Genomic DNA, 26724 nt, shown 5'->3' on the forward strand with positions numbered 1-26724 from the left:
ATACATGCCAAGATAATTTCAGGTCACATATCTAGAAAAGAAGTTACTAAATTTACATGGTTCTCTGCCCAGAATACCTTGAACTCTAGTTAAAATTCAGCCTCTTTAGCCGCTCTGTTGCTGTACTAGATGGAACAGCTTCTAAGATTAATAGAGCCCAATATTAAGAGGAAACCTAGCCCCCATGATTGGTGCCAGTTCACTCTTAGGATTTCTGTGATTGTTAGTTAATTGCTCCTGACCCGTCGTGTAATAGCATGTACCCCGCTTCTAAAGGTTGCTTGGGTGCCATTGAGGGCTTGGAGGAAAATTTCCTCCATCCAAATGAGTGCAAGAGAGCAGTTGTGAGAAAGTGGCTCTATATATACTGGACTAGAAGGAAGTACAGTGTGTGTATAGAGTCCCACCAACCCAAGAAGTATAACAGAGATTAAAGTCAGAACTGACCCTACTCTCCAAAGTGGTAGCTTGGTCGAGCAGTAAGGCAGTATCAGAGGACAGTGTAAAGCATTTGTTGTACACACTCAGTCAGCAAAAGGTTTCACACACTCAAGGACTGAACTCCAGGCCAATTGTTTGTATATCCAAAGATCTAGTTGTTTTATTTTTAGAACCAACAGTTATAAAAATATCCTTTTCTTGATAAGTATTCTCATGTAGTTACTTTACAAGGAAGCAATAAAGGTTGTGCACACAATAGTTACAGTATAAACAGTCAGTAACACAGTTCTGAAACAGTCTAGCATTGAGTTCAATGGGTTCTTCATCGATAAGTACAGTTGATTACTCTATGGATTACTTTGTTAGTTCCAGGACTAGATCTAAGAATCAGTCCTGGGTCTAAGCTGACCAGATTAGCAAAAACGTTTTAGTTACTGTGAGGAATTTTCAGGAATATAAAGCTGTTTTATTTATTTATTTAAAATCTTTATTTCGGCAAAATAGCCATAAAAGACACATATATATACATACATAAAACAGAACGAATTAGATTCCAGTTTTCAATTCATAAAAAAGAAACGTACATAAGCGTTTTTACTAAGAAGGGTCACCAATCAACAGTCTCCTTATAAACGTTTTAACAGTAAAAAAGTTCATTTTAGCGTGATTCAATTTAGCAACAGAAGTGCACAACAGGGTATACCTCCTTGGAGAATCTGACACATTTACTCAAAGCATTTGGCCCAATTTTTTCCGACTAAAGAAAACTGATGTTAAAAATTTGCTAATACTAAACACAATGAACTGGGCAGTATTCGTTTTAACAATCCTATATGCAGTATGACAACTTCTAGTTCCTAGGAGAGCACACATAGGTTTTAGCCATTTTTTCCGTGCTTTTATGTAAGCATTGCATACAAAAAGCATGTGAATTTCATTCTCCAAACAGGAAGCAGAGCACATAGGACATGTTCTGTTATTATCAATTGTACATGCCTTATTTTTCTTTGACCATCGTTCTAGATTGGAAGATAACATAAGATTCCCGTATCTGAATTTCAGATAGAGGGTCTTGGCCACAGGAGGCTCAACCTCATCCAGAAATGTTTCAAAACAAGGTTCATCTTTAAACAATAGGAATTCTTTAGTTAGGGTCCCAGTTCTGCTCTCGTGTACAACCTTGTTATTCATATAGGACCAAAAAACTCTCTTCACCATGGTTTTTGCAGATGGTGGCAGGTTCTCAGGGTGTTCCCAAAAAGAGTACAACCCCAACCGTTTAAACCATTTTTGTATATGCCCAAACCATAGAATGGAGTTAAAAGTGTCGAGGTTTAATACCTCTTGAAGGCTATTCCTATAGTCCAACAATTCTGGGGTGGACCAAACTCTGATCCAGAACATCAAGGGTCTTAAAATTGTAAAGTGATCAGTGCGTTTAAAATTTAGGTCTAGTTGGAGAGGGATTAGGGGGGTGCTAGTAGGAACCCTTACAACAGATCTCATAAATTTGTTATCCAATCCTTGGAAGCACTCTTTGGCCCAGGGACCCCAGATTTCAGCCCCGTATAGAGAGGCAGATTGGATTTTAAATTTAAAGAGTTCAAGAGCAGGTGTTGCACTCTTACTCATACTAGCATTCAATTTACTCATTATAGGTTTGGCATTTTGAGCATATACCACCCTACTCTTCTCAATTTGGGCCTTCCATGTTAACTTTGAGTCGATTGCCACCCCCAAGTAAGAAAAGTTGTCAACGACTCCCAGAGTTTGTCCATTTAGAGTCAAGATCCCTCTATCTGGTCTGCTAGGGTTTAATGCCATACATTTAGTTTTGCTAGTGTTTATTTCCAGGCCTTTTTTTTCACAATAGCCACTAAATGAGTTTAAGAGTATCTGGAGGCCCCTCTTGGTCTGAGATATAAGGATGGTATCATCTGCGAAGAGCAACGCAGGTACTCTCTCTCCACTTAGCTGGGGTGAATCGTTGATACAGGCATTTAGATGTTCAGGAATATCATTAACAAATATAGAAAATAGAGTGGGGGCCAGGACACAACCCTGACGAACGCCGCGCTCGATTGGAATGTCGCGAGACAATTCGCCATTTGGTCCCCATCTAATGTTGGCATGGTTTCTAGCATGTAACTCAATTATTTGGCTTAACAGACACCCTGGCATCCCGGCTTTTTTCAAGGAACCCCAGAGCAGATTTCTAGGAACAAGATCAAATGCAGCTCTAAGGTCGACAAATGCTACATACAAATGACCTTTCCTAATATGTACATACTTCCAGTATATACAACAGAATCTGAAGACCTGGTCTAATGTACTGGTCTTAGACCTAAAGCCTGCCTGAAATTTAGTAAAAATCTGTGACTCCTCCAGCCAATCATTCATTCTAAATAACAGATGCTTGGCATAAAGTTTCTGCAGGGTGTCCATTAAGCTAATGGGCCTATAATTAGAGGGATCAGACTTGCTACCCTTTTTAAAAATTAGTACCACTTCTGCTGCACGCCAGCTTTCAGGAAACGAACAATCAACAGATAAAACATTAAATAAACAATTAATATAAGGAGCCCAAACTTCGATTGCATGTTTATAAAGGTCACCAGGTATTTTATCCGGACCAGGGGCTTTACTGCTTTTTAGTTCGTTAATTGCCTTCATTGTTTCTTCCAATGTGAAATCAAGGCATTCAGGAGGTGGGGGTGACCATGAATCCTCAACAGCAGCACTGTCATATTGTTTATACAGGGATGTGAAATGGTTTACCCATGTTAATTCATCCAAAAAAGTATCCTTAACTGCTCTTCCTGCATGCCCCCCATTGGCAACCAACCTCCAAAAGCCAACATTATCGTTTATTTTGGCAGCTGCCAACATATCTGCCCACAGAAGCTCTTCCCAGGCTTTTTTGGAATCCTTTACGACGTGCTTGTATTCTTCCCTTGCAAGTTTGACATCCAATTTAGAACCCTCTTTGATTGCAGTCAGAAGTTTCCTTTTGGCCATCTTACACGAACGATCAAACCAAAGCTTCCCATGGCAACCCATCCTTATATTTTGCTGATGCTTCTTTGGCATTTTAGACATGTGAATCTTGAGCTTGTCAAAGAAGATTTTGTGCAATTCAGCAAAATGCGCATAGTTCTCAATTAGGAGAGGATAGCCAGCTATGGGGCCAAAGATCGAGTCAAAGAGAGAATAAACAGCTGCAAGGGTTTTGCCATCTGATAGCAGGTGCGGCCATTTTAGAGCACGTCTGTTGTTATTGATGTGTACATTTTCACATAGTGCATCTGCAGCTTCATTGGGCATAGAATCACTGAACATGTGTGCTTCAATATGGAGTTCCAGGGGAAAATGATCACTCTCAACCCTGTTAGATACTCTAAAGTCCACCATAAAGTGCCAGATGCTCAATGATACAACAATAAAATCAAGCCTACTTTCAGACTTTACAAAGGTTGGCTGTTTGGATAGGTCAGAAGGAAAGCGACCATTGCAGGCTCGCATACCGTGGTCGACTGTTATCCTTAGAAGTTGGACTGCTAGGGTAGTGCACTTAACGTGTTTGACAGTCTCGAGCTGGGGGATATTATAGGCATAGTCTTCATCCTCGAGGGCTTCAGTAATGCCAAGTATCGGCTCGAAATTACAATTTAGGTCCCCCCCCAAAATTACTGGGACATCACCAACTACTGTTTTTAGAAAGGAATCCAAAGTTTCCAGCGTGGGTGAAACTCTGGAACGACCTATAGGTCTATTGTAAATATTAATAATGTAATATTGATGCCCCATTACAGTAGTGATCTTTAAGGCTAAGATATCAGGAGTTCCTATGTCTATACTTTCGGCCTTTACAGATAATGTAATTTTAATCCAAATAATTAGACCCCCAGCTGGTCTTCCCCTCACTGATTGCGTTGCCACTTTGTCAAAGGTTTTAAAACCCATCCTATGTGGGGTATCCATAGCCCATGTTTCCTGCAGGAGGCAGATTTCACCAGAATCAATATAATCCGCCCAATCAGGGTCCTTCAAATTTTTTCCAACCCCAGCAATATTCCAAGATAAAAACGTCAGTTTAGGAATTAGTGCTTTATCGGAGTAATTACAGTTAACAGTAGGCACTACTGGGGCCGACAAAGGAGCAACGATATTTAAATGTAAACTATTTGTTTGGTTCTCAGTATTGGATACCACTGCCCCTATTGTACTATTAAGAGTTTCACCGTGACGTTCTTTCAGCATGCTGGTACATACTGAATTGCCTTCAGAGCTATTTAGGTTATGTGAAATAGTTATTCCTGATCTTTGGGGATCTATCCCCACTCCCAATGTGCAGAACAGGTCATATAGCATAGGGATACAATTAGGCATGGTTTTGAGTCAATCCACTGCGTCCAAACAGCTGAACCTGTTGAAGGTTGGGACCCCAGACCATGCGTTGAGCTCAGCTTGTCTGGCTGTATTTGGTGCGTAGCCATGAAACAAGTTAGGAGTGTTCCAGGCTGGGCCATACTTTGGAATTATAGGAGGAGGGTAAAAAAAGGAAAGGGGTCTAGCTGTAATAGGGAATGTATCTCCATACGATTTCCAGGCACAGATTTGTTCCGCACTATGTGGTTCTTCAAAGGAGACAACTATGCAATCACCCGGTACTGACTTTGTCATTTGGCCAACCCATGGCACCCTACGTACCATCAGAATTTTGCTTCTCATGTGATTTGGAATTGGTTTATTTGTGTTTAACCAATAAATCACCTTGTTTTTTAGTGAAGCAAAGTTCTCTTCATTATGATTTTGTAATTCTGGGACACCAGTAAGGACAATGACAAATGGGCTAGCATCTGGTGGCAAATCAATATATCCTCCCCTGAAGTTATTTCTTGGATGAGCTATCTGGAGGTTATGTGGGTCAGTTCTATGCGCTTGGGACCTGTCATGCATGGATCTATTGGGGCCCTGATGGGGTCTAGTTGTCTCCACAGGCTTCTGGGAGGCAGAGGAATTAGTGGGCATAGAATTAGTGGTGGAAGCATTTACTGGCTGCAATTTGTTACTTTGAGCAGCCCCAGGATGCTGGAGTGTGGTTGCATTTGCCGGTGGCCCCTTCAAAAGTATAGAAGTTGGTGCAGTTTGGGTGGTAACTTTCAAGCTAGAATTTTTATTTTTTGCTACCCCTTCTTTTTGTTTTAGAACACTAAATGGGTTGGTATTTGGGGTAACAGCCGATGGCAAGGTTTGAACATGTATGGGCGCCTCATTGCCATTAAGGCTTATGCTTGCTAATGTTATAACCCTCTTCTCTACTTCAAGTAATTGATTTTCTATACCAGCTAACCTAACTTCTAACGGCCTCAGCAAAACTTTAAGCGTTTCCCACACTATTTTCAAAAATTCTTCCCTGTCCCCTTGTGTAGAATATCTAGATGTAGAGATATTCTCGCCCTCTTCTATTGGTGTATCCATGCTTTGTGCCAAGTTAGGAAACTCTGTATTGTCCATACTACATTGGTTATTAGAGGGAATAGGATCAGTCCCAGTAGTTGTGTTAATAGTTGGCTGTTCAAGACCCCCCGAAAATGTTTGGTTTGATGCTACCTTGGCCTTCTTTCTAGCATAGACGGAAAGGTTTTTACGTTTACGTTTGGGTGGTGGCTTAGCATTGTCTTGAGTATCACTTGGGCCAATTCCCCCGGTATTTTAGCCTCCTGATTAGACTCAATTGGGAGTTCAGAGGGTAAGGTGTTTTCTGGAACTATGCTATCAGATAGGTGTTTGCTACATACTTCTGTAGTATCAATGGAAGCTGCCCCCTCATTAATAGAGTGTATTTCAGCCAAAGCGATAATGGGGACAGGGCCATTAACGCGCTCCGGTGTTTTGGAGGTAGCAATATGGCCCAAGGAAGATTTCTTTTTTAGTGCCAGTTCTATAGACAATTTCCTAGCAGACTCCAGCTCTAAAGAAACTCTGTGCTGGAGCTTAGTAATCTCGTTGTCGATGGACAGGCTAGTCCTCGTGATAAAATCATCAAGTGTCCCAGTGACCTTTTTGCCACTTTTTGTAGTTTTGCTTCGTGTGCCTCGAACCGACATATTTTAGGTTGGGGATGTAGCCCTAACGTAAAGGAAATTGTACTATGATTTGAATGGACCACAACCAAGGAGGATGGCCCGGTCCCGTCCCGCGCTGCGGGAGTTAAAGGAACTTAAATAGGGGCGTGGAGGGCGGGGGGCGGGCCGGCAGGGAGAGCGGACCGGAACGGTCTTGCAGGGACTTCTGGGTATTGAAGTCCCCGCACGCTCGCAGCCCCGCTGGTTGCACACGCCCTGTACCGCCTGTCAGCCTCTCTGAACCCGGACTCCTCTCCACGCTGTTTCAGCCCCGCCACACACAGCGAAGCGGCACCCGCGGAGCGGTTGCGGCAAGATGTTGGAAGAAGCGCTGCTGTGACGCGCTGGTGATTCTGCAGTCCTCCGTCAGTGCAACTCGGGCTCTTTCGGCGTGTTCTAAAAGTTCACACTTAAAAACTTTTCAAGGTAAATCTGACAATGTTATTCAATGGGAGGAAATTCAGGTTGCAGGTAAAGTACGATTGCGTTACTTTTGTAACCCAGCGCTAGTCTCCTAGGGCCAGCACTGGGGGCTTCACTCAAAACAGGTAGGTTATTGTGTTTCAGTAGTTAGCACGATTTTTAAAGAATATTTACAGTTTTCAAAAATAAACAGAAGAAATTTCATAGAAAAGCAGACAATGGATTCCTATGGAGAACATACAGATTACTAGTAAACCCGCTAGGGATTACTTTTGCGGTTCAGTACTGGGATGAAAGGTACAGTACTGGCTTCTCCCCTATTCACAGGTGAGTACTTTCGAATTCAGGCTGTGGCTGATTTTATAGGAATACTTTCAGTTTTCAAATCTTCACACTTAGAACATTTTCGAGTCAAAATGGGGCAATGTTATCCAATGGCAGGAAGGTGAATTACCGGTTTCCAGGTGAGTACTTGGTTGGTGAAGTTATGGCTCTGGGTATAGACTCAGGGGTCCCCCAGGGTCTGGTGAGTACAGTTAGTTCAATTACAGCGGCACAGGGGCGGCCGGGTGCAGAGGTAGTTAGGCCCAATGTTATCCAATGAGGGAAAGGGGGCCCTCGGTTGGTGGCTGCTGGCTAGCAGGCCACGCGGCTCTGGGAGCTGGGCTCCTGGTCACTTGCTCAGGGCAAGGGGGGAAGTAGGATAGGACAAAGAGGTCACAGCCAGTGGTACTCGGGCGGCTGGGTGCAGGGTGCTTTTGAGCTGTCTGGCACTCAATGTTATCCAATGAGGATCTTGAAAGGGGAACAAAGGCTGCAGGCTCGGGATGGAGACTCTCCAGGAGCGACCAGCACTTCAAGAGGTAAGTTGGGATCTTTGAGCACAGGTAGGTACCCCAAAGGGAGGCACAGGGGGCTGTAGGGCGCCGGGTGCAGGGGTGTCTTTGGGTGTCGGAAAAGCTTACCCTCAGCTGGTCGCGGTTGGGGGGGGGCCCTGGTTCTGAGTCTGCAGGCGTCTGCTTGTTCGTCGAGGAGGGTCTTTGTACACTGGACTTCGGATCACAGTCGCCGGGGGGACGTCCTCGTGGTCTTGGTTCGGGTTGGCCCGGCCCAGGCTCGGCTGCTGCAGAGTGGGCTGGTCCAGAGCTTCCTGGTGGGCACCAGGTGGGTTGTTGCAGCAGAGCCTCTGCTGATGGGAGTCCCAATCTTCGAGAGGGTCAAGGCAGGCAGGTCCTCTGGGTGTCCCAAGGTTGCTGTCCGCGGAGGTCGCCGGGATTAGGCAGGAGCAGGTTCCAGGATCAACAGGCCGGTAAGGCTGGGGCCAAGTCAGTTGTTGTTGTGCTGTTAGCAGCTGTGCGGCGGGTCTTCTTCTTCTTTATCTTCTTTATTCTTTTTTTGATTTCGGGATCTAAGGAAGGAAGGTTCAGGGAGCCCCTAAATACTAAATTTAGGGGCATTACTGGTAGGGCAAGGGCTGGGTCCCTGTCCTGGGGTGAGGACCCCTCCCCCCCCCCCCCCCCCCCCCCCCTCCCTAGCCTGCTCCTCTCCTGTGGGAGGGGTGCAGGAGCCTAGCTGGGATTGGGCAGGGCTCCCCATCAACAAGATGGCTGGAACCAGGGGTCGAGCTTCACCTCGCCCCCTCCACCTGAGGGGTGGAGTTGGCATAGGTTGGCACACCCTCCTTCCTGACGTAGTTTTTCCCATCATTCTTCCCACCAGAGTGGCGGTAGAACGGGTGGGGGGCCAGGTGCTGGGTACAGCAAATGGTCTGGAGAAGCTCTCAGAGGCGGTATGCCTTTGAAGCTTCCCCCTGTTCATCCTGGGGGAGGAGACATAGCACCTCGCCCAGGATGTGCATTGCTGCCGGCCCAGAAGAGCGGGGTCCAGCAACCTGTCTGCTGTGTGGCAGCATCTGCAGCCACTCAGCCCAGACGTGGATTGTAGGTTCGGGTTTTGGAGGGCATCTCTAAGATGCCCTCTCGTGCATCTTACATTAAATCCCACACTGGCATCAGTGCGGGTTTAATGTGCTGAGAAGTTTGATACCAAACTTGTCAGTCTTCAGTGTAGCCATTATGGTGCTGTGGAGTGCGTAATGACAACCTCACAGCACCACTACAGTGCCCAGTAATGGCCCTGGGTACTGTAGGGGCACATAGGGCACCCAGCCAGAGGGGTTACTGAAGTATGCAAGGGGAGTGTGGTCTGGGCACACAGGGATGTATGCCATGTCTACTCTTGTTTTGGTTCTGCACTTAGGCACTCAGCCTGCAAAGGCAGTGTGTGGGTGCCAGGGTACAGGGCCCTTGAGGGTGGCATAATAAGTGCTGCAGCCCTCAGGGGTCTTCTCTGGTCACCATGCCCTGGGTACCTAGGGTACCATTTACTAGGGGCTGACAGGTGGCCAGAGATGCCAATTGGGTATTTTGTTTCAGCATAGCTTTTCTTTATAGGGAAGGAACACAGGCACTGGGTATCTGATTGGCAGGGACCCAGTGCACACTCATTCAAAGTACATCAGCAGTTCAGAAAAAAAGTGGAGGCATACCAAGGCAAGAAAGATGACACTTTCTCACAGCAGTTGAAACTGAATTAGAATTTGAAAATAATCGCACTTTTTTACTTTGACTTTTAAGAGAAAGCCTAGCAATCTAGTCTGAAAAAATAGCTGTCAACCAATTCTGTGCCATGTGAGTGAAGAGACTCATTCCTGAGCTATAGGAGAACACCCTGAAAATATATTATCAGGCTGCGGTAGAGTCAGCCTTAGGTGGTGCTATATTCGGGACTCTGACGTAAGATTGTGCCTAATTCATCTAAAGTTAACTTTTCCATTTCAGTTAGCATGGTATAACAAGCATTTACAATGCAACGGTTTCGCCTTCGGAAAAGTTTGAGCTATTGGTTTTGTAAATGACAAACTTTTTATTTATGTGTTGGTTTTGAAAACAGATAAATAAATGGCATTCTCATTTACAATGCCAATAGCTTACTCTGTCGCAAATGCAAGACGTATTGCATTTGCACACACACACCCACACAAGAGCCCCCCCCACACACACACACACAAGAGCCCCCCACACACACACACACAAGAGCCCCCCACACACACCACACAAGAGCCCCCCACACACACAAGAGCCCCCCACACACACAAGAGCCCCCCACACACACACGCAAGAGCCCCCCACACACATACGCAAGAGCCCCCCACACACATACGCAAGAGCCCCCACACACACGCAAGAGCCCCCCCCCCACACACACACGCAAAGAGCCCCACACACACGCAAAGAGCCCCACACACACGCAAAGAGCCCCACACACACGCAAAGAGCCCCACACACACGCAAAGAGCCCCACACACACACAAAGAGCCCCACACACACGCAAAGAGCCCCACACACACGCAAAGAGCCCCACACAGAGGTCAGGGGTGGCACAGAAGCAGAGTTTTCACACACATACCATATGAAAAATGGCATTCTCATTTACAATGCCAATAGCTTACTCTGTCGCAAATGCAAGACGTATTGCATTTGCACACACACACCCACACAAGAGCCCCCCCCACACACACACACAAGAGCCCCCCACACACACACCACACAAGAGCCCCCCACACACACACCACACAAGAGCCCCCCACACACACACACACAAGAGCCCCCCGCAAACACACCACACAGAGCCTCCCACACACACACGCAAGATTAATAATTAACTGGACATACAATTAGCTACCATCATCCATAAAAGCAAAAGCATTCAAACGACAAGCTCTACTAGCCTTGGGCCAAACAGAAAGGACAAACACCATGGCAGCTCCCAAGAGATCGAAATCAGAAAAAAACACTCCTGGCAACCTTTTTATGAGCTATGGAGCAGAACTATATAATGCACAGAAAACCGTAGACATCACTAACCTATCACCAGAAACCGAAAGGCGCGTGTCACATTCGAGCTACAAGGTCGTTTTCTATGCATAGAAATATCTTACGGTTCATAAAATCCGAATAGTGGTCTGATATCACACACACTTTAAATAGGAACTACATGCAAAAGCAAACGATATTTTGGAAAACGCTCTGAAAACGGACCATTTCAATTTCTTGAGGACTATGCAAATAATACGCCAAGATGATCGACTCACCCCACTGATTACTTCATTTATGCAGACACTCTGTTGTTGAATAAACTACACACTGTACCTCACGGTTGGGTAATCGTCATGGAATGCAGGGAACACAGATTACGCACTGGTACAACAGTGCATATATGCACAAATTCTTTGCAGTGTCAACTAGGCTAGAGACTTGAGAAATTTATGAAGTCACACAATTTCCGAACGGCACAACAGCACAGAATTATCCTCATGATCCAAGGTATAGAATACATGTCTATCCATACACTACTTGCCGAAACCGAAAGGCGCGTGTCACATTCAAGCTACAAGGTCGTTTTCTATGCATAGAAATATCTTACGGTTCATAAAATCCGAATAGTGGTCTGATATCACACACACTTTAAATAGGAACTACGAACTACATGCAAAAGCAAACGATATTTTGGAAAACGCTCTGAAAACGGACCATTTCAATTTCTTGAGGACTATGCAAATAATACGCCAAGATGATCGACTCACCCCACTGATTACTTCATTTATGCAGACACTCTGTTGTTGAATAAACTACACACTGTACCTCACGGTTGGGTAATCGTCATGGAATGCAGGGAACACAGATTACGCACTGGTACAACAGTGCATATATGCACAAATTCTTTGCAGTGTCAACTAGGCTAGAGACTTGAGAAATTTATGAAGTCACACAATTTCCGAACGGCACAACAGCACAGAATTATCCTCATGATCCAAGGTATAGAATACATGTCTATCCATACACTACTTGCCGCCTATACTTTATTATGCTGCTCTCACTGGAAGTTGACAGGAGTTGGGAAGAAATTGTTGAAGGAACTAGCACAAAGCTCTGAGCAGCAGAAAAGGTATCCATATTACCACAATACACAGAAAATTCAGGCTGACGGCATGAAATGAAGGAGACCAACTAACCACCACTACCGAAGATTTTACAGGAAGGGGTGAGGGGATAGTAAAAGTTGCAAGTTGAGGGAACCCAATGCGAAGGTAGGAGAAACAGGAGAAGGAGGTAAATTGACAACTATTCAGATTCAGAATTCGAGGCTACAGGGGATAAATCTCCGGCAAAGTGCCACTCAAAATGATTACAAATTTGGATTTCTAGAGACACGTATTTTGTGTATTGAAACAGAGGAATTTAATTATTCGACTGAACTTTCATATAAAAATCCATCTACGCGACTACAAAATTATGCCTTTAAACAGCAACATAAAGAAAAAGACTATTCCCTATAGTGTCTGGAAGAAAAAAATGTATTCAATCTTTCATTTTTTGTAAAACAGGTTTAACTATTCCAGGAAGAGTACAGAAAAAGGATAACGCGCTACATACAGATAAATAACCCAGCTAATTGTTCCTCTTTTAGACAAATAGTACAGTTCAGTGGATTTAAGCCTCTGATGCATCAATCTGTCGTACACAAGTTTGAATCTCAGTAGACAACAGGTGATTTTCATCATTCCCAAGTCACAAATTACCACAACTGGCTAACAGTAAGAACTACTTTCAGCACTAGGGAAACGTCACCCTGTAGCAGAAAGTGCAAAAAAGTGAAAAATTGACATTACTCATACCTGTACATCACAATTCAAACTTACTTCGTGATAGAACTTACCATCACCTATGTGCCTATTTTTCTCAATTCAAACCAATTTCTAAGAACCCACAGCTCCTGTCGTACTCTGCACTGACATGTCGTAGAAAATTATTTGGTTTATAGTTTGCGTTCAAAGACATCACAGATTCTTTTTAAAAACACCACAAATTGTAAATATTTTAAAAGATATGTCCCAAAATATTTTCTAAAACCAAACCATACTTCTGTCAAACCTTACTCCAACTCTTTCAAAACACTAAATCACAATGCATTAACAGTCCACAAACTAGCCACCTCTCCTAACACTTGTTTACCATAACCTGGCCTTTCACACTGTGCATCATTCTGCTGCCTTTGTTTTGGCTAGGTTTGCGCTACATAAATACCAGGTACATATGCACGCACTCTAGCCTTGATCCGACTCTACATCATAAACATACTTAAACCTTAATGCTGACCTGAACCTCACCTACAGGGACCATACTGCGAGGTTACCCAACTTTATTAACCCTTCATCAAATCCTAAACCTGACCCAACATAATCCGCCCTTTGGATTATCATAACCATGACACTACCCTCCCCCTTATTTTCACAGTAACGTCACTCAAACCCTTATTCTGGACCAATTATTACTCAGACCTTATATGTTAATAGATGTTTATCTCAACACTGACCAGACCCAAGCCTTTGTCCTTATCATACTCCCAAACATGAACCTGTATTCTTTATTCCCTTCCCTAATCAAAAACAATCTTGCCCATACCCTAAGGCTATCTTTCATTCAAACGGTTAACTCATCTATGAACCATATCCTGAACGGGGTGGTGATGGTGGCGAGGGTAGGGTGGCAGAGGTCCCTGTCGCTAGGGGGCAGCTGCTCCTGCAAGGGGGGGGGGGTGGTGGCGAGGGTAGGTTGGCAGAGGTTCCTGTCACTAGGGGGCATGCTGCTCCTGCACGGGGTGGTGATGGTGGCGAGGGTAGGGTGGCAGAGGTCCCTGTCACTAGTGGGCATGCTGATGGTGGCGAGGGTTGGTTGGCAGAGGTCCCTGTCACTAGGGGGCATGCTGCTCCTGCACGGGGTGGTGATGGTGGCGAGGGTAAGGTGGCAGAGGTTCCTGTCACTAGGGGGCATGCTGCTCCTGCACGGGGTGGTGATGGTGGCGAGGGTAGGGTGGCAGAGGTCCCTGTCACTAGTGGGCATGCTGATGGTGGCGAGGGTTGGTTGGCAGAGGTCCCTGTCACTAGGGGGCATGCTGATGGTGGCGAGGGTTGGTTGGCAGAGGTCCCTGTCACTAGGGGGCATGCTGATCCTGCACGGGGTGGTGATGGTGGCGAGGGTAGGGTGGCAGAGGTTCCTGTCACTAGGGGGCATGCTGCTCCTGCACGAGGTGGTGATGGTGGCGAGGGTAGGGTGGCAGAGGTCCCTGTCACTAGTGGGCATGCTGATGGTGGCGAGGGTTGGTTGGCAGAGGTCCCTGTCACTAGGGGGCATGCTGATAGTGGCGGGGGTTGGTTGGCAGTGGTCCCTGTCACTAGGGGGCATGCTGCTCCTGCACGAGGTGGTGATGGTGGCGAGGGTAGGGTGGCAGAGGTCCCTGTCACTAGTGGGCATGCTGATGGTGGCGAGGGTTGGTTGGCAGAGGTCCCTGTCACTAGGGGGCATGCTGATGGTGGCGAGGGTTGGTTGGCAGAGGTCCCTGTCACTAGGGGGCATGCTGCTCCTCCACGGGGTGGTGTTGGTGGCGAGGGTGGGTTGGCAGAGGTCCCTGTCGCTAGGGGGCAGCTGCTCCTGCAAAGGGGGGGTGGTGGCGAGGGTAGGGTGGCAGAGGTCCCTGTCGCTAGGGGACAGCTGCTTCGGCACGGCTGTAGTTGGAGAGGGGTTGGCAGCGTTCTCTCAAGCTAGAGGCCTGCTGCTCCTCCAGGGGGCAGGCAGTGGCGGGATAGGGGCTTCGGTGAGGTCCCCGTCACTAGCCCGCTGCTCCTGCCTCTGGAGAGCACCGTTCACCGCCATGAGGGGGCTGATGCTGCAGACACCAGACACACGCTGCAGACACCGAGCCCCTCCAGGTCACCGGGGCAGGCAGCTTCGTGACTAGGGTGGGGCAAGGAGGAGGGGGGGGGTCCCTGGGGACATGCTTCTTTCTCCAGAGCCGCAGGTTGCTAGGGACAGGCAGCTGCTGCGCAGGGTGTCACAGGGCCTGCTGCCCCTGAGGTCCCTGTCGCTAGGGGGCAGCTGCTCCTGCAAAGGGGGGGTGGTGGCGAGGGTAGGGTGGCAGAGGTCCCTGTCGCTAGGGGACAGCTGCTTCGGCACGGCTGTAGTTGGAGAGGGGTTGGCAGCGTTCTCTCAAGCTAGAGGCCTGCTGCTCCTCCAGGGGGCAGGCAGTGGCGGGATAGGGGCTTCGGTGAGGTCCCCGTCACTAGCCCGCTGCTCCTGCCTCTGGAGAGCACCGTTCACCGCCACGAGGGGGCTGATGCTGCAGACACCAGACACACGCTGCAGACACCGAGCCCCTCCAGGTCACCGGGGCAGGCAGCTTCGTGACTAGGGTGGGGCAAGGAGGAGGGGGGGGGGGGTCCCTGGGGACATGCTTCTTTCTCCAGAGCCGCAGGTCGCTAGGGACAGGCAGCTGCTGCGCAGGGTGTCACAGGGCCTGCTGCCCCTGAGGGGCAGGTTTATAGTTTACCTTAGGGGCTTGCTGCCCCGCACTGGGCCTGAGGGCGGGGGTGGGGGTGGGGGTGGGGTACTCAGAGTTCACTCTCACTAGAGGCCTGCGGCCTGCTGCTCGGGAGACCAGAGCTCCAGCCATTGAAGAGGCTGCTCTGTACCAGCAGTGCTGCTGAAACAATGTTCAGGGGGAGCGTGCTGGCTATGCAAGTCAACCGACTTACTTAAGTGCCTTATTCTGCATTTCATGTCAGGGTGTCGTTATCAATCTTGAAGCGCGTGCAGAGGCACGGGACCCAGGGTGGAGAGGAACCGCAGTTGGTTTCATTTTCCCAGCGCCCAGGACGGTCCAGGCGACTGTGGGAGGATTTTGGTTTCACCTCTTTAGATTCAACATCCCCAGCGAGACAGCAGCTGTGAGCCTGCGCATACGCCTGCATGCGGTCCTTTCTTGACTTTAAAATCAACATTCAATTTAAAAGCCAGCGAAATAGGTTGGTGCACTGTTGTATCATCTGCGAATCCTGATTTTTTCCAGGCGTGTGCACCCTGCGTGCGGAGCCACGCAACACCCGAGCAACACAGCACTCACCGTGGGCGGAGGCGCGGGGCTGCAGCTGTCCTACTCGGCAACACTTGCCCGGCAACGTCCTCCGCTTCTTCCGGGGCTCCCTCCAGGCAGGCCACGGGAGCCCCGCGTGGGCCGCCATACTTCTTGTGGGCCGCCGTCTTCCTTCTTCCCCTGGGCGGCGGGGGGCGGGACTTCCGGCCGGCCGCGCTAGGATTGGCCGGCCGGCCGGCTGAAGAAAAAACCTCGGAGAGGACGAGGGGGGCGGGCGGGAGAGGACGAGGGGGGCGGGAGAGGACGAGGGGGGCGGGAAAGGACACGGACGTCGGGAGGGAGGAGGGAAACGTGGGGACGGCGGGAGGAGGGACACAAGGCAGGACAGCAGCAAACACGGCCCGGCCGGACCAGACACGGGGGCGTTCCCGGCGTCGCGTGACGTCGGCAAAAGCCAAAGAATCTCGGGAACGCCCCCGTGTCTGGTCCGGCATTGACGGACGCCTCTCTGTTCCAATGGCTAGCCTCCATTTATGGAGCTAGCCAATGAAGCAGAGAGGCGGGGTAAAGTCACCCATACTAGAAACTACAGATTTCGCTGGAGGAGGAGCCTAACGGCTCCGCCCCCCAGCGAAACCTAAAAAGGAGTGCCATTTACATACTGGTGGCTTTCTACATCTGTTTCAGTCCAGGAGCTCTTGCATATTAATAGCTACAGCACCACAGTGATGGTGGCTTTGTTTCTAGTCTTTTTAATCTAGCTGAATTTGCGGATTGGCCCACGCGGTCACATGCTACTGCTGGACTAAGATAGCAGTGAAAGCTACTTGTCTACTTTTAGTGTCATGTAGCTTTCTTCTCTTGTTCGTTGATAGTAATGAGTAAAAATAATGTTTTTTTTCCTTTTGTCAGTGCCAACCCCAAATGATCAGCTACTTCGAATAAAACATTTCTTTGTTTGGGTTGGTGGGAACTTAATGTTTAGTTCAATACAGAAATATATTGCCTGACTCTTAATGATGAGTATGTATGTTTCTGATTGAGATGCCCACCAGTACTGAGGAAAGTTATTTCTTTCCTTTGTTTGCTTAAGATTTTATCTTTTACTAAAAGGACTTCATGATCGTTTTTTCTCAGTGTTGCAACAGAATATTGAGAGGTTTTCTTAATTTTTTAAAATATTTGTTGGAAAATAAATATTTTGTGAATGTATAATCTTCTGATTACTCTTGTACACATGCTCAACAGACTACAGGATCTTGAGAGGAGTTACTTTGTCTGTTCTAGCTCAATGTCAATGCCTATGTGAACAGTATCAGTGAGTATATATGGTGTTTAAGCACATAAACATAAATTTGGAGAAGTTATTGGCTCAAATAATCTATACAGCGGTTCCTCTAGTATACATTATGGCTAATCTGTCAGGAATTGTTTACTGTAGATAACTCACTAACCAAATCTTCTACCCATGGCAGATCCTGTGTGCATCCAGCTAAAGGCTGGGGTTGATGCTTTGAACAACTTATTTTCAAGCTCTCTCTCTGATGGAATTCGTGATGTCATCAAACGACTGCAGCCAAATATGGCAGGTAAATAATAGTTTGCTTCCTAAACTGTGCTCTCCTTTATATGTATTGGCATTTAGTATTTGAAGCCTATAAGAAATAATCATGAAGGCAACTGTTGATGCCTGGTGATGATATCTGCCGTTTTTTAAATAAATAAATGGGTGTAATGTCTTGTCTTAGTCTGCCGAGCTCACCCCACAAGATTCTGCTGTCACATATAACTAGTTCTTAGCAGGATGTGGCTTGTGTTGTCTTGTTTAATCACTGCTGCTTGTGAGTCATACATGCTTCATATCTTATTATTTCAGATCTTAGATCAAATATATTTGTTCGAGGCACGTGGGCTGCTGAATTCACATCTTAGCATAGATCGCCGCCTAGTGTTGGGTCCGGATGCTTGCACTTTGTTGTCCTGGAAGAGCCTTCGAAGTATCACGAGATAGGTGACTCCTCCCCTGGACTTCAGTGCGCATGGGCATTTTCTCCATCTTCAGATTGTTTCTTTCCGCTATTGGGTTCGGATGCTATTCCTCAAATCCAACTTCGGAACCAAAACTTTTCAACTTTCTAAGGCCAAAAGGCCTTCTACCTCGGCGGTATTGTTCTTGTTCGGTACCCCTTGACTCGTAAAGACTTTCCATCTCGATCCGGTCGTCGGCGCGGGCCGTTGGGCCTTTTCGATGCCACGTGGGCCTGCTGCCGATGGAAAGGATCCCGTTTAAAAGGTGCCCACATTGTCACTCCAAATTCCCACATACTGATAAACATACAGTATGCAACAAGTGCCTATCTCTCGCGCACAACGAGGAAAACTGTCCAGCTTGTGCTCAGTTCCGATCGAAGAAAACTCTCCTACTGACGACATCATTGTCTTTAACCAACTGGTGGATAGGGCAGCTAAATATCATAATGTAGACATGCACACTGAACCAATAGAAGAGGACTTCCTATTTGATACTTTTCCAACATCAGAAAAGAATGTACGTACACTTCCTATGTTGAAAGGGGTACTAAAACACGCGCCAGACATATTCAAAGACCCAGTCAGAGCGCGTGTCCTCAATCTCAGAATTGAGAAGAAGTATAAAGCAGCCGCTACAGACCCTTCTTATATTAAGTCACTGTTGCCTTTAGACTCACTAGTTGTATCAAACGCTCGAAAGCGAGCAAATTCACAGGCAACAGGAGATGCTCCCCCTCCTGACAAGGAGCCAAAGATATTAGAAGACTCAGGCAAAAGAGTGGCATCCCAAGCAGCAAACACTTGGAGAATTGCAAAGACACAAGCTCTATTAGCACGCTACGATAGAGCACATTATGACCAACTGGGGGGTTTACTACAACACCTGCCAGAACACCTGCCAGAACCTTTTAAACCTAAAGCGAACGACTTCATACAGGCAGGCAAGTGTATCACAAACGCTTCCATTAAATGTGCACTTGACGCAGCTGATTTAAGAATGAAGTGCAGTCAACCATCTTAACCAGCAAGTTAACCAAGATTTCTTGTTTGGCCCTGCAGTAGACACCATCTTAGAAAAGATGAAAAAAGATACTGATACTGCTAAGTCTATGCTGTGAGAAGGTGGCCTGATATGCAGTGCTCACTATTCTAGTGAACACTATGTATCAGTCCAGCAACCCTTATTGATGATTGGTTGTAAGTCAACCTTATAGACCAGCTATCCTAGTAGCGTGGATACGAGCAGTCTAAGGCTAAAGACTCGAGAGGGCGTGTTAAGCCAGCTGTTATACCACATATACCCCTTGAACACCAAGTGAAAGGACACCACACAAGTGTTATGAAAATAAACAGTTATTTATTAAGAATCACAACAGCCCTGTACTCTTTATGAGGACAGGGTACTAAGCACAAACCAAAACTCTTACAAAAATACTTAAGTTAGCACAGTATATACAAATGCCCAAGGGGCACGGAAAACCATATACTCTGAAAGTGGAATGCAAAATTACTAGCAGGTAAGTACAGTACTAATAGACTTAGGAATCGCTAGGACTTGACTATAGAACCTTCAGATTACTTATAGGAGGCCTAGGGGACTCGGGTGCAGAGTGTGCACTCTCACGCGTGATGCGGGACAAAGTCTATGGTTGCTAGTAATGACAAAGTTAGTGTTCTCGGGCGAACCCGACCTGGTAGGGAGAAAACGAAAGTGGATCCTGACCCTTGGATAGTGAGGCTATGCTGGGGCACCGAAATGCCGAAGTTACCTAGCCCAGGGGCTGCAGCTGCATAGGGTTCAAAAGACGTCGGGAATCCTCGTTGCCGGACCAGGAGCCTGGAAGAAAGAAGTTGCTGGCAGGCGACCAGTGAAGAAAGTTCGGTGGATCCAAGCCTGGATCGATGGAAGATGACACCTGAAAGCAGAGGGGACCAAGTTCGAGACTACTAGCCAGTAGTCAGTGGGCACCAGGAGGGCACCGGATGGTAGCCACCTCGACTAGGTGAGTGGGTGACGCTGTGCTCGGAGATCTCACGGACCAGGAGGCGTTGTCGGCGACCAGGATGGAGGATCGAGCTGTCCCACGAAGATAGAAGCTGTCGGCGTCGCTGGACCCAGGATTGGGCAACAAAGCCTTGGCCAATTCAAGCCCACGCGGTGGACCTAAAATGGCGTCTGGAGTGGACCAGGAGGGTCCGGGGTGCCTCTCTTGAAGAAGGAAGCAAGGGCCAGCCTGGAGCAACCAGACCAGCAGCAGTGATGTCGTCGGGCGTCGTTCAGAAGGCCACAAGCCAGCCGGCTAGTAGCCAAACAACGCAGTGCACAGCAAACAGCAGAAGGGCCCCACGCAGATCGTGGAGATGCAGGGAGGCTGACCTTGGGTGCTGGAGCTGCGCAGGGTCGGGGCTTCTCGGACCCCAAAGCACTCACCAGTGGAGGACACAGTGGGCTTGCAGTAAAGATGTCTTGCAGTCTTGGCGATCGTCGGTCCCTCGAGGTCTCGTCGCACTCACGGTTCTCAGCTTTGCTGTAGAGGTGAGTAGAGGTCAGAGGTGCCAGGGAAGCCGGGTCTCGTCGAGCTGGGTCGTCGGATTCGTGAAGAAGGACTTGCAGCAGACCGCAGTGTTTCTTAGGATGGTGCCCGCTTGATGCAGGGTGACTACTCCTTAGCCACAAGGGAGAATCTTGATGAAGAAATCGTGAAGTCCTTTCGAAGAAAGTCGTATCTTGATCCCAAAGATGATCTAATTTGAACAGGGGGCCCGCTCCTATCTTTATACTAAAAAAAGGGGCTGACCCGGTGACTAGGTCCTGCCTATGGGTGGGACCAGGAGGGGGGTGGTTACACCCCTCTCCCCTGCCGGACTTCCCCAGGCCAGGGGCTGGTGTGCCCCTGGAACTGGTTCTGACTGGCCATGCGTAGTGAGCACCGGGGTGCCACTCAGCAGTCACCTTCCTGAAAAGCCCTGCCTACCCAGGATACACAAAACCATGTCTGGGACGGTGCTAGCACCGCCCCTGACAGGAAACCCTTTGTCCAGGCCTCCCTCGCTGGAAGGACTCCCAGCAGCAGGAGGTCAGACTCGTGTCTGTGGTGGCAGCATCCATTTTGTGGAGCTGAGGCTTCAGTTAACTTTAACCGGGGTTCACAGTTACATACATGTCGTGTCCCTCTAGAAGGGTGGAATGCTAACCCCGTCGCCAGAATTGGCGAGGGGTTAGTATTCCAATTCGTATGACACCTTACTCGACATGTTTTGATAAAGCAATACCAAAGTTAGCATTTAACCGCGAGGATTATAATGCACTTAAGAGTATATGGTATGCGATATCATGGAACAGCTATTAGGACTTGGTTCCGCAAGCTGCAGACAGGCTCAGGAGTGACTGATAGGAATCTGTGTGTCCATTTTTAGGGTTAGGTATAGGTATACTACACCTACAGCAAAGGGTGATTACACGACTTTGCCCCAGCTGTCATGCAGCCAGTTGTGTCAAATTTAGGAGGCCAGCCAGGGGTGGCATAATACATGCTGCAGCCCCTGGCAGCCCTGGGTACACCTATGCCCTGAGTTACAGGGTCTGATAAGGTGGCCCAGTACCAATTGGTAAATGCACCTAGGGTACATGTGGTAATTTAGAAAGAGAACAGCCAGGCTGTGGGTCTGATTGGCAGGCCCACAGCCAGAGAAAGTCGTAAACCAGTGAAACAAAAGCAAAAAATCTGGGTGATCATAGGATTGCAGACCCTACTCTCCTACATATGCGCGCACTTCAGTTTCAACAATCTAGGAGTTCCTTTCGCAGCTCCTGCTTTCGAGGCTCAGGTAGAGGCAACACATCCCAAACTTCCTCTACATTCAAAAGTAAATACTCAGAGCACCTTTAATAAGGGCTCCTATAGAGGAGGTTATAGAGGCAACAATAACAAAGGCAGAGGACGTGGCGGTAAGACCACTTAACACCAGTCGGAGGCAGAATAACACAATTCCTACCAGTCTGGAAAGCAATTACCACAGACAGGTGGGTGAGACAAATTATCCAGTATGGGTATTGCCTGGAGCTCACTCCTACTCCACCCAACATACCACCCAAACACCGTCCAATGTCCAAAGAACACATCACGCTGTTACAACAAGAGGTGACATCCATGCTGAAAAAGGGAGCCATAGAGCCAGTCCCTTTTCAACATCAGGGGACAGGAGTTTCTCCAGTATTAGTGTGTCTTTCATAGATTCACATGCCTGAATCATTCCCCGTCGTCGGAGTGGGAGTCCCACGGTACATAAAAAAGCAATAATATGCAATAATATCCTTGGAAAAACTTGGTAATAACCAACCAGGAATTACAGTAGCCCAACCTACAAGAGTAAAAACTTCCACACTCATGACTATCCTAGTCATTTTGTATAGTCCAAACTGCAGCCAATCAGGCGACAGCACCCACCAGAATGTTCGCCCCAGAGGCTCAGGCTCTCAGATTTTCTAACGCACGTTGTGTGAAGGGAGTCTCCCTGAGCTCTGCTCAGTTTTCTTCAACTTTCTTCATTTTTCTTAAAGTTTTTTTCATTATATCACAGTTTTGTAATGTCTTCTTACTCAAAGTCTATCTTCAGACCCTGCGTCACTTGTGGAAAGCTGAGACCTTTTCCTGTGAACCCTCATGAAGAGTATATGGACCAGCACTCTGCCTGTCTCTGACATGGTAGGGGGAGAAGGGGTTGTTCTTGTGATTAGACTATACCCCCCTTCTGATGTGGGAGGATTTTTTGTTTGTCCTGCACATTAAGGTTTTAAGTGATGCTTCTCCTCTACTTCACTAGCTGAAGTAACATCACAATTAAGAGGTCTCTGGCCTTCTTTGAGTCTGCCTCCCACATCTACGCCCACAAGATTTACTCTTCGGCGTCTAGACTCACTCTGCGCACTTTTCTACGTGAAAATGTACCAGCCGGTCGACGATACGGTCGATGTACTTTCTGATGACAATCTCTGCCGTCACTGGTGCTCTGCGACGACAACTGCTCCAGGCATTCGTCGACGACAGTGAGGACAGTACCCTCTGTTCGACTGCAGGCTCGTCGACCACTGTGAGTTTCGTCGATGTTAAATTTAGTCGACAGTTGGCCTCGCTGACGGTAGGCTCGCCGACGGTAGGCTCGTCGACGGTAGGCTCGTCGACGGTAGGCTCGTCGACGGTAGGCTCGTCGACGGTAGGCTTGTCGACGGTAGGCTTGTCGACGGTAGGCTCGTCGGCGGTAGGCTCTGTAGGCGGTAGGCTCTGTAGACGGTGGGCTCTTCGACGGTGAGCTCTTCGACGGTGAGCTCTGTAGACGGTGAGCTCTGTAGACGGTGGGCTCTTCGACGGTGAGCTCTGTAGACGGTGGGCTCTTCGACGGTGAGCTCTGTAGACGGTGAGCTCTGTAGACGGTGAGCTCTGTAGACGGTGAGCTCTGTAGACGGTGAGCTCTGTAGACGGTGAGCTCTGTAGACGGTGAGCTCTGTAGACGGTGAGCTCTGTAGACGGTGGGCTCTGTAGACGGTGGGCTCTGTAGACGGTGGTCTCTGTAGACGGTGAGCTCTGTAGACGGTGGGCTCTGTAGACGGTGGGCTCTGTAGACGGTGGGCTCTGTAGACGGTGGGCTCTGTAGACGGTGGGCTCTGTAGACGGTGGGCTCTGTAGACGGTGGGCTCTGTAGACGGTGGGCTCTGTAGACGGTGGGCTCTGTAGACGGTGGGCTCTGTAGACGGTGGGCTCTGTAGACGGTGGGCTCTGTAGACGGTGGGCTCTGTAGACGGTGGGCTCTGTCAACATTCAGCTTCGTCGCCAGTTGGCTTCGTTGACAGATGACCCTGTCAACTGTTGGATTCGTCGACGGTTGAGCCAGTTGACGGATGACCCTGTCAACTGTTGGATTCTTCGACGGTTGAGCCAGTTGACGGATGACCCTGTCAACTGTTGGATTCTTCGACGGTTGAGCCCGTTGAGAGTTGGTTTCACGCACTGTTGACTTTTATGCACAGTGCTTTTGTAGACGATTTATTTAGTCAACAGCAGCTTTCTGCTACATCCCTGTGATGGCGTGATGGCTTTTTACTTCCGCCATTATTCTTCTTGGACAGCACATAGCCGTATGAACATGTTTTTTCTTCAGATCAAAATTATGTATTTCTGACAGCGAGGCTGCCACGTCCTGTACCACGGCGAGATTACGTCTTCTCTTACAACTGGATTTCTATTGCATTCACCTCCGGTGAATATTGGAGTTTTTCCCCTCCTTATGAAGAGAGCAGCAAATCCCTTTCCCCTTTCCCCTCATCCTGAGGGAAGAGGTCTGTTTTTCTCTATGATTTAAAAAAAAAAAAAAAAAAGCACAGAAACAAGTTCGTTCAGATCCTATCATAGACTTTATTTAGCAATAAGGTGTTAAGCTCATGCAGAGGCCAAACTCTGTGCCAGCGTTTTTTTTCCACTCCTTGACAAGAAATGTGAAGCTCCAGACTATTCACCTGCTTGTCTAGTCTCTCAGCCTAACCCTGACTCAGTCATTACTCAGGCGGCACAGCAATTATCTTGCAATCCAGTTGGGCAGGTATGCCGCCAGATGTGCTCTGACGTTTTGGCGCTGGTAGAATTTATTCCAGAATCCTCCAAGCCTCACGCTTTTAAGATCCTGCAGGAGAGAGAGAGAGAGAGAGAGAAAGGGAAGTGCATCAGAAATAATACACTGTGCAGCGGACATTGTGTGTACAGGTTTTTCGACAGCTCGCAATAGGGGCAGTCTGGCAAAGACAATTTTGCTTCAATGCTACGTCTTTCGCAAGGAAGTTCAAACTTCAATACTTCACTTGCCTTTTCATAGAGGATCCCTCTCTGGCAAGCATGTTGATGAGGCAGGCCATCTTAAAGGACACAGATACTGCCCGCACACTCGGGACTCTCCAGTATAGAATCGCAGCCTTTTCGTGGTGCCGAGTGTGAGAAGTTGGCCTGATATATGATGCTCACTAGTTCTAGTGATCACCTTGTATCAGTCCAAACAACCCTTATGGTGATTGGTTGTAAGTCAACCTTATAGACCAGCTATCCTAGTAGCGTGGACAAAAGCAGTCTTTAGGCTAAACTCTTTATGGCATGTGAAGCCAGCTGTTTTACCACATATAACCTTTGAATACCAAATGAAAAGGACACCACACAGGTTATGAAAATAAACAGATATTTATTAACTAACATACACCTCTGAACTCTTTAGGAGGTCAGAGGGCTAAGCACATGACAAACTCTTAGGAAAAATATGTTTAAGTTGCACGAATTACAATGGTGCCCTAGAGGCACGACAAACCATATACTAAGTAAGTGGAATGTGAAAGTAAATTAAAGGAATGGAGCGGTCCAGAGGTTGTAGGATCGCTGGTACCACGCTATACTAACTTGAGGTAAGTAATAGGAGGCCCACGGAGCGCGTGTGCAGTGTGAACTCACACGCGAGATGCGTACAAACGTGTATGGACAGTACAGTTGAAAGGTAAGGTGAGTACGGACGTTCCTGACTAGATAGGACTGAAACGACAATGGAACTGGACACTAGGATAGTCAAGCTACCCTTGAGCACCGAAATGCTCGTGTTACCTCACCCACAGGCTGCGGGTGCATAGGTGCGAAGTCGTGTCGGGTTTCCGCGTCGAAGTCTATGGAGCCTTGAAGAAAGATGCTGCAGGCGACCAGGAGGAAGTTGTCCGGTGCAATCCAAGGGTGGATTGGTGAAGAGAGGAACCTGAAAGCAGAGGGGACAATGTTCAAAGTCACTAGCCAGTGACTGGAGTGGAACCAGGAGTGGAACCAGATGTTGTCGTCGCGATCAGGTGAAGGTGGACGCTTGTCTCAGCAGCCACGTGGACCAGGCGGTGTCTTCGACGACCAGGATGGAGGCACGAGCTGTCCCACGCAGGCTCTCGCTGTCGGCAGTGTCTTTTCCGTATTTGGGTTCAACAGGCCTTGGCAAACGCAACCCACGCGGTGAGTGGAAACAGCGTCTGGAGTGGACCAGGAGGGTCCGGGGTGCTCCTCTTTTGGAAGGGAGCAAGGGCTAGTCTGGAGCAACCAGACCAGCAGCAAAGTTGTCGGTGTTCGTCGTCTAAGAGGTCACTAGCTAGCCGGCAAGTGACCAGACAATGCGTCAAGCAGCAAACAGGCAGAAGGGCCCCACGCAGATCTCGTGGATTCTGGAGGGCTGATCTTCGATGCAGGAGCTGCTCGGGGTCGGGGCTTCTCAGTCCCCAAAGCACTTGGATGAGGATACCTCAGGAGTCGTGCTGGAGCGAAGTGCTGCTTCTTTCAAGATGGCCGGTCCCACGTGTCTCGTCGCACCCACGGGTCTCAGCTCGGCTGCAGATGTGGGTTGAGGTCGGAGAGGTCTGGGTATCTGGATCTCGTCGGGCTCTGAAGTCTGGATCCTTTGCAGGAAGACGACAAAGGGAAGTCGCGGTACGCTGGTGGTGCCTGCAGATGCAGGGTGGACACTCCTTGCCCACAAGGGAGATTCCTTCTGTCTTCTGTGGTGCAAAACGTCGAGGTCCAGAGTTTCTTCTTGTGAAGTTGATCAGGATAATCTAATTTGGAATGTGACCAGCTCCTACCTTTATTCGGCTAAAGGGGGCTGCACTACGACTAGGTCCCTCCTCTGGGTGGGACCAGGAAGGGGGGTGGTTACA

General features: G+C 48.1%; 1 protein-coding gene across 1 annotated transcript in view; it reads left to right on the plus strand.

Annotated features, from left to right (window-relative positions):
• The window catches only part of MDN1 (midasin AAA ATPase 1), a 2142100-nt gene that overhangs the window by 1075056 nt on the left and 1040320 nt on the right, over positions 1-26724 (plus strand). The window contains exon 50 of the mRNA XM_086926648.1: positions 17456-17569. Within this exon, the coding sequence (XP_086782774.1) occupies positions 17456-17569 (114 nt within the window). The remainder of the gene's footprint in view (positions 1-17455; positions 17570-26724) is intronic.

This window comes from Lissotriton vulgaris, chromosome 6 (assembly GCF_964263255.1).
Source record: "Lissotriton vulgaris chromosome 6, aLisVul1.2, whole genome shotgun sequence".
NCBI classification, from domain to species: domain Eukaryota; kingdom Metazoa; phylum Chordata; class Amphibia; order Caudata; family Salamandridae; genus Lissotriton; species Lissotriton vulgaris.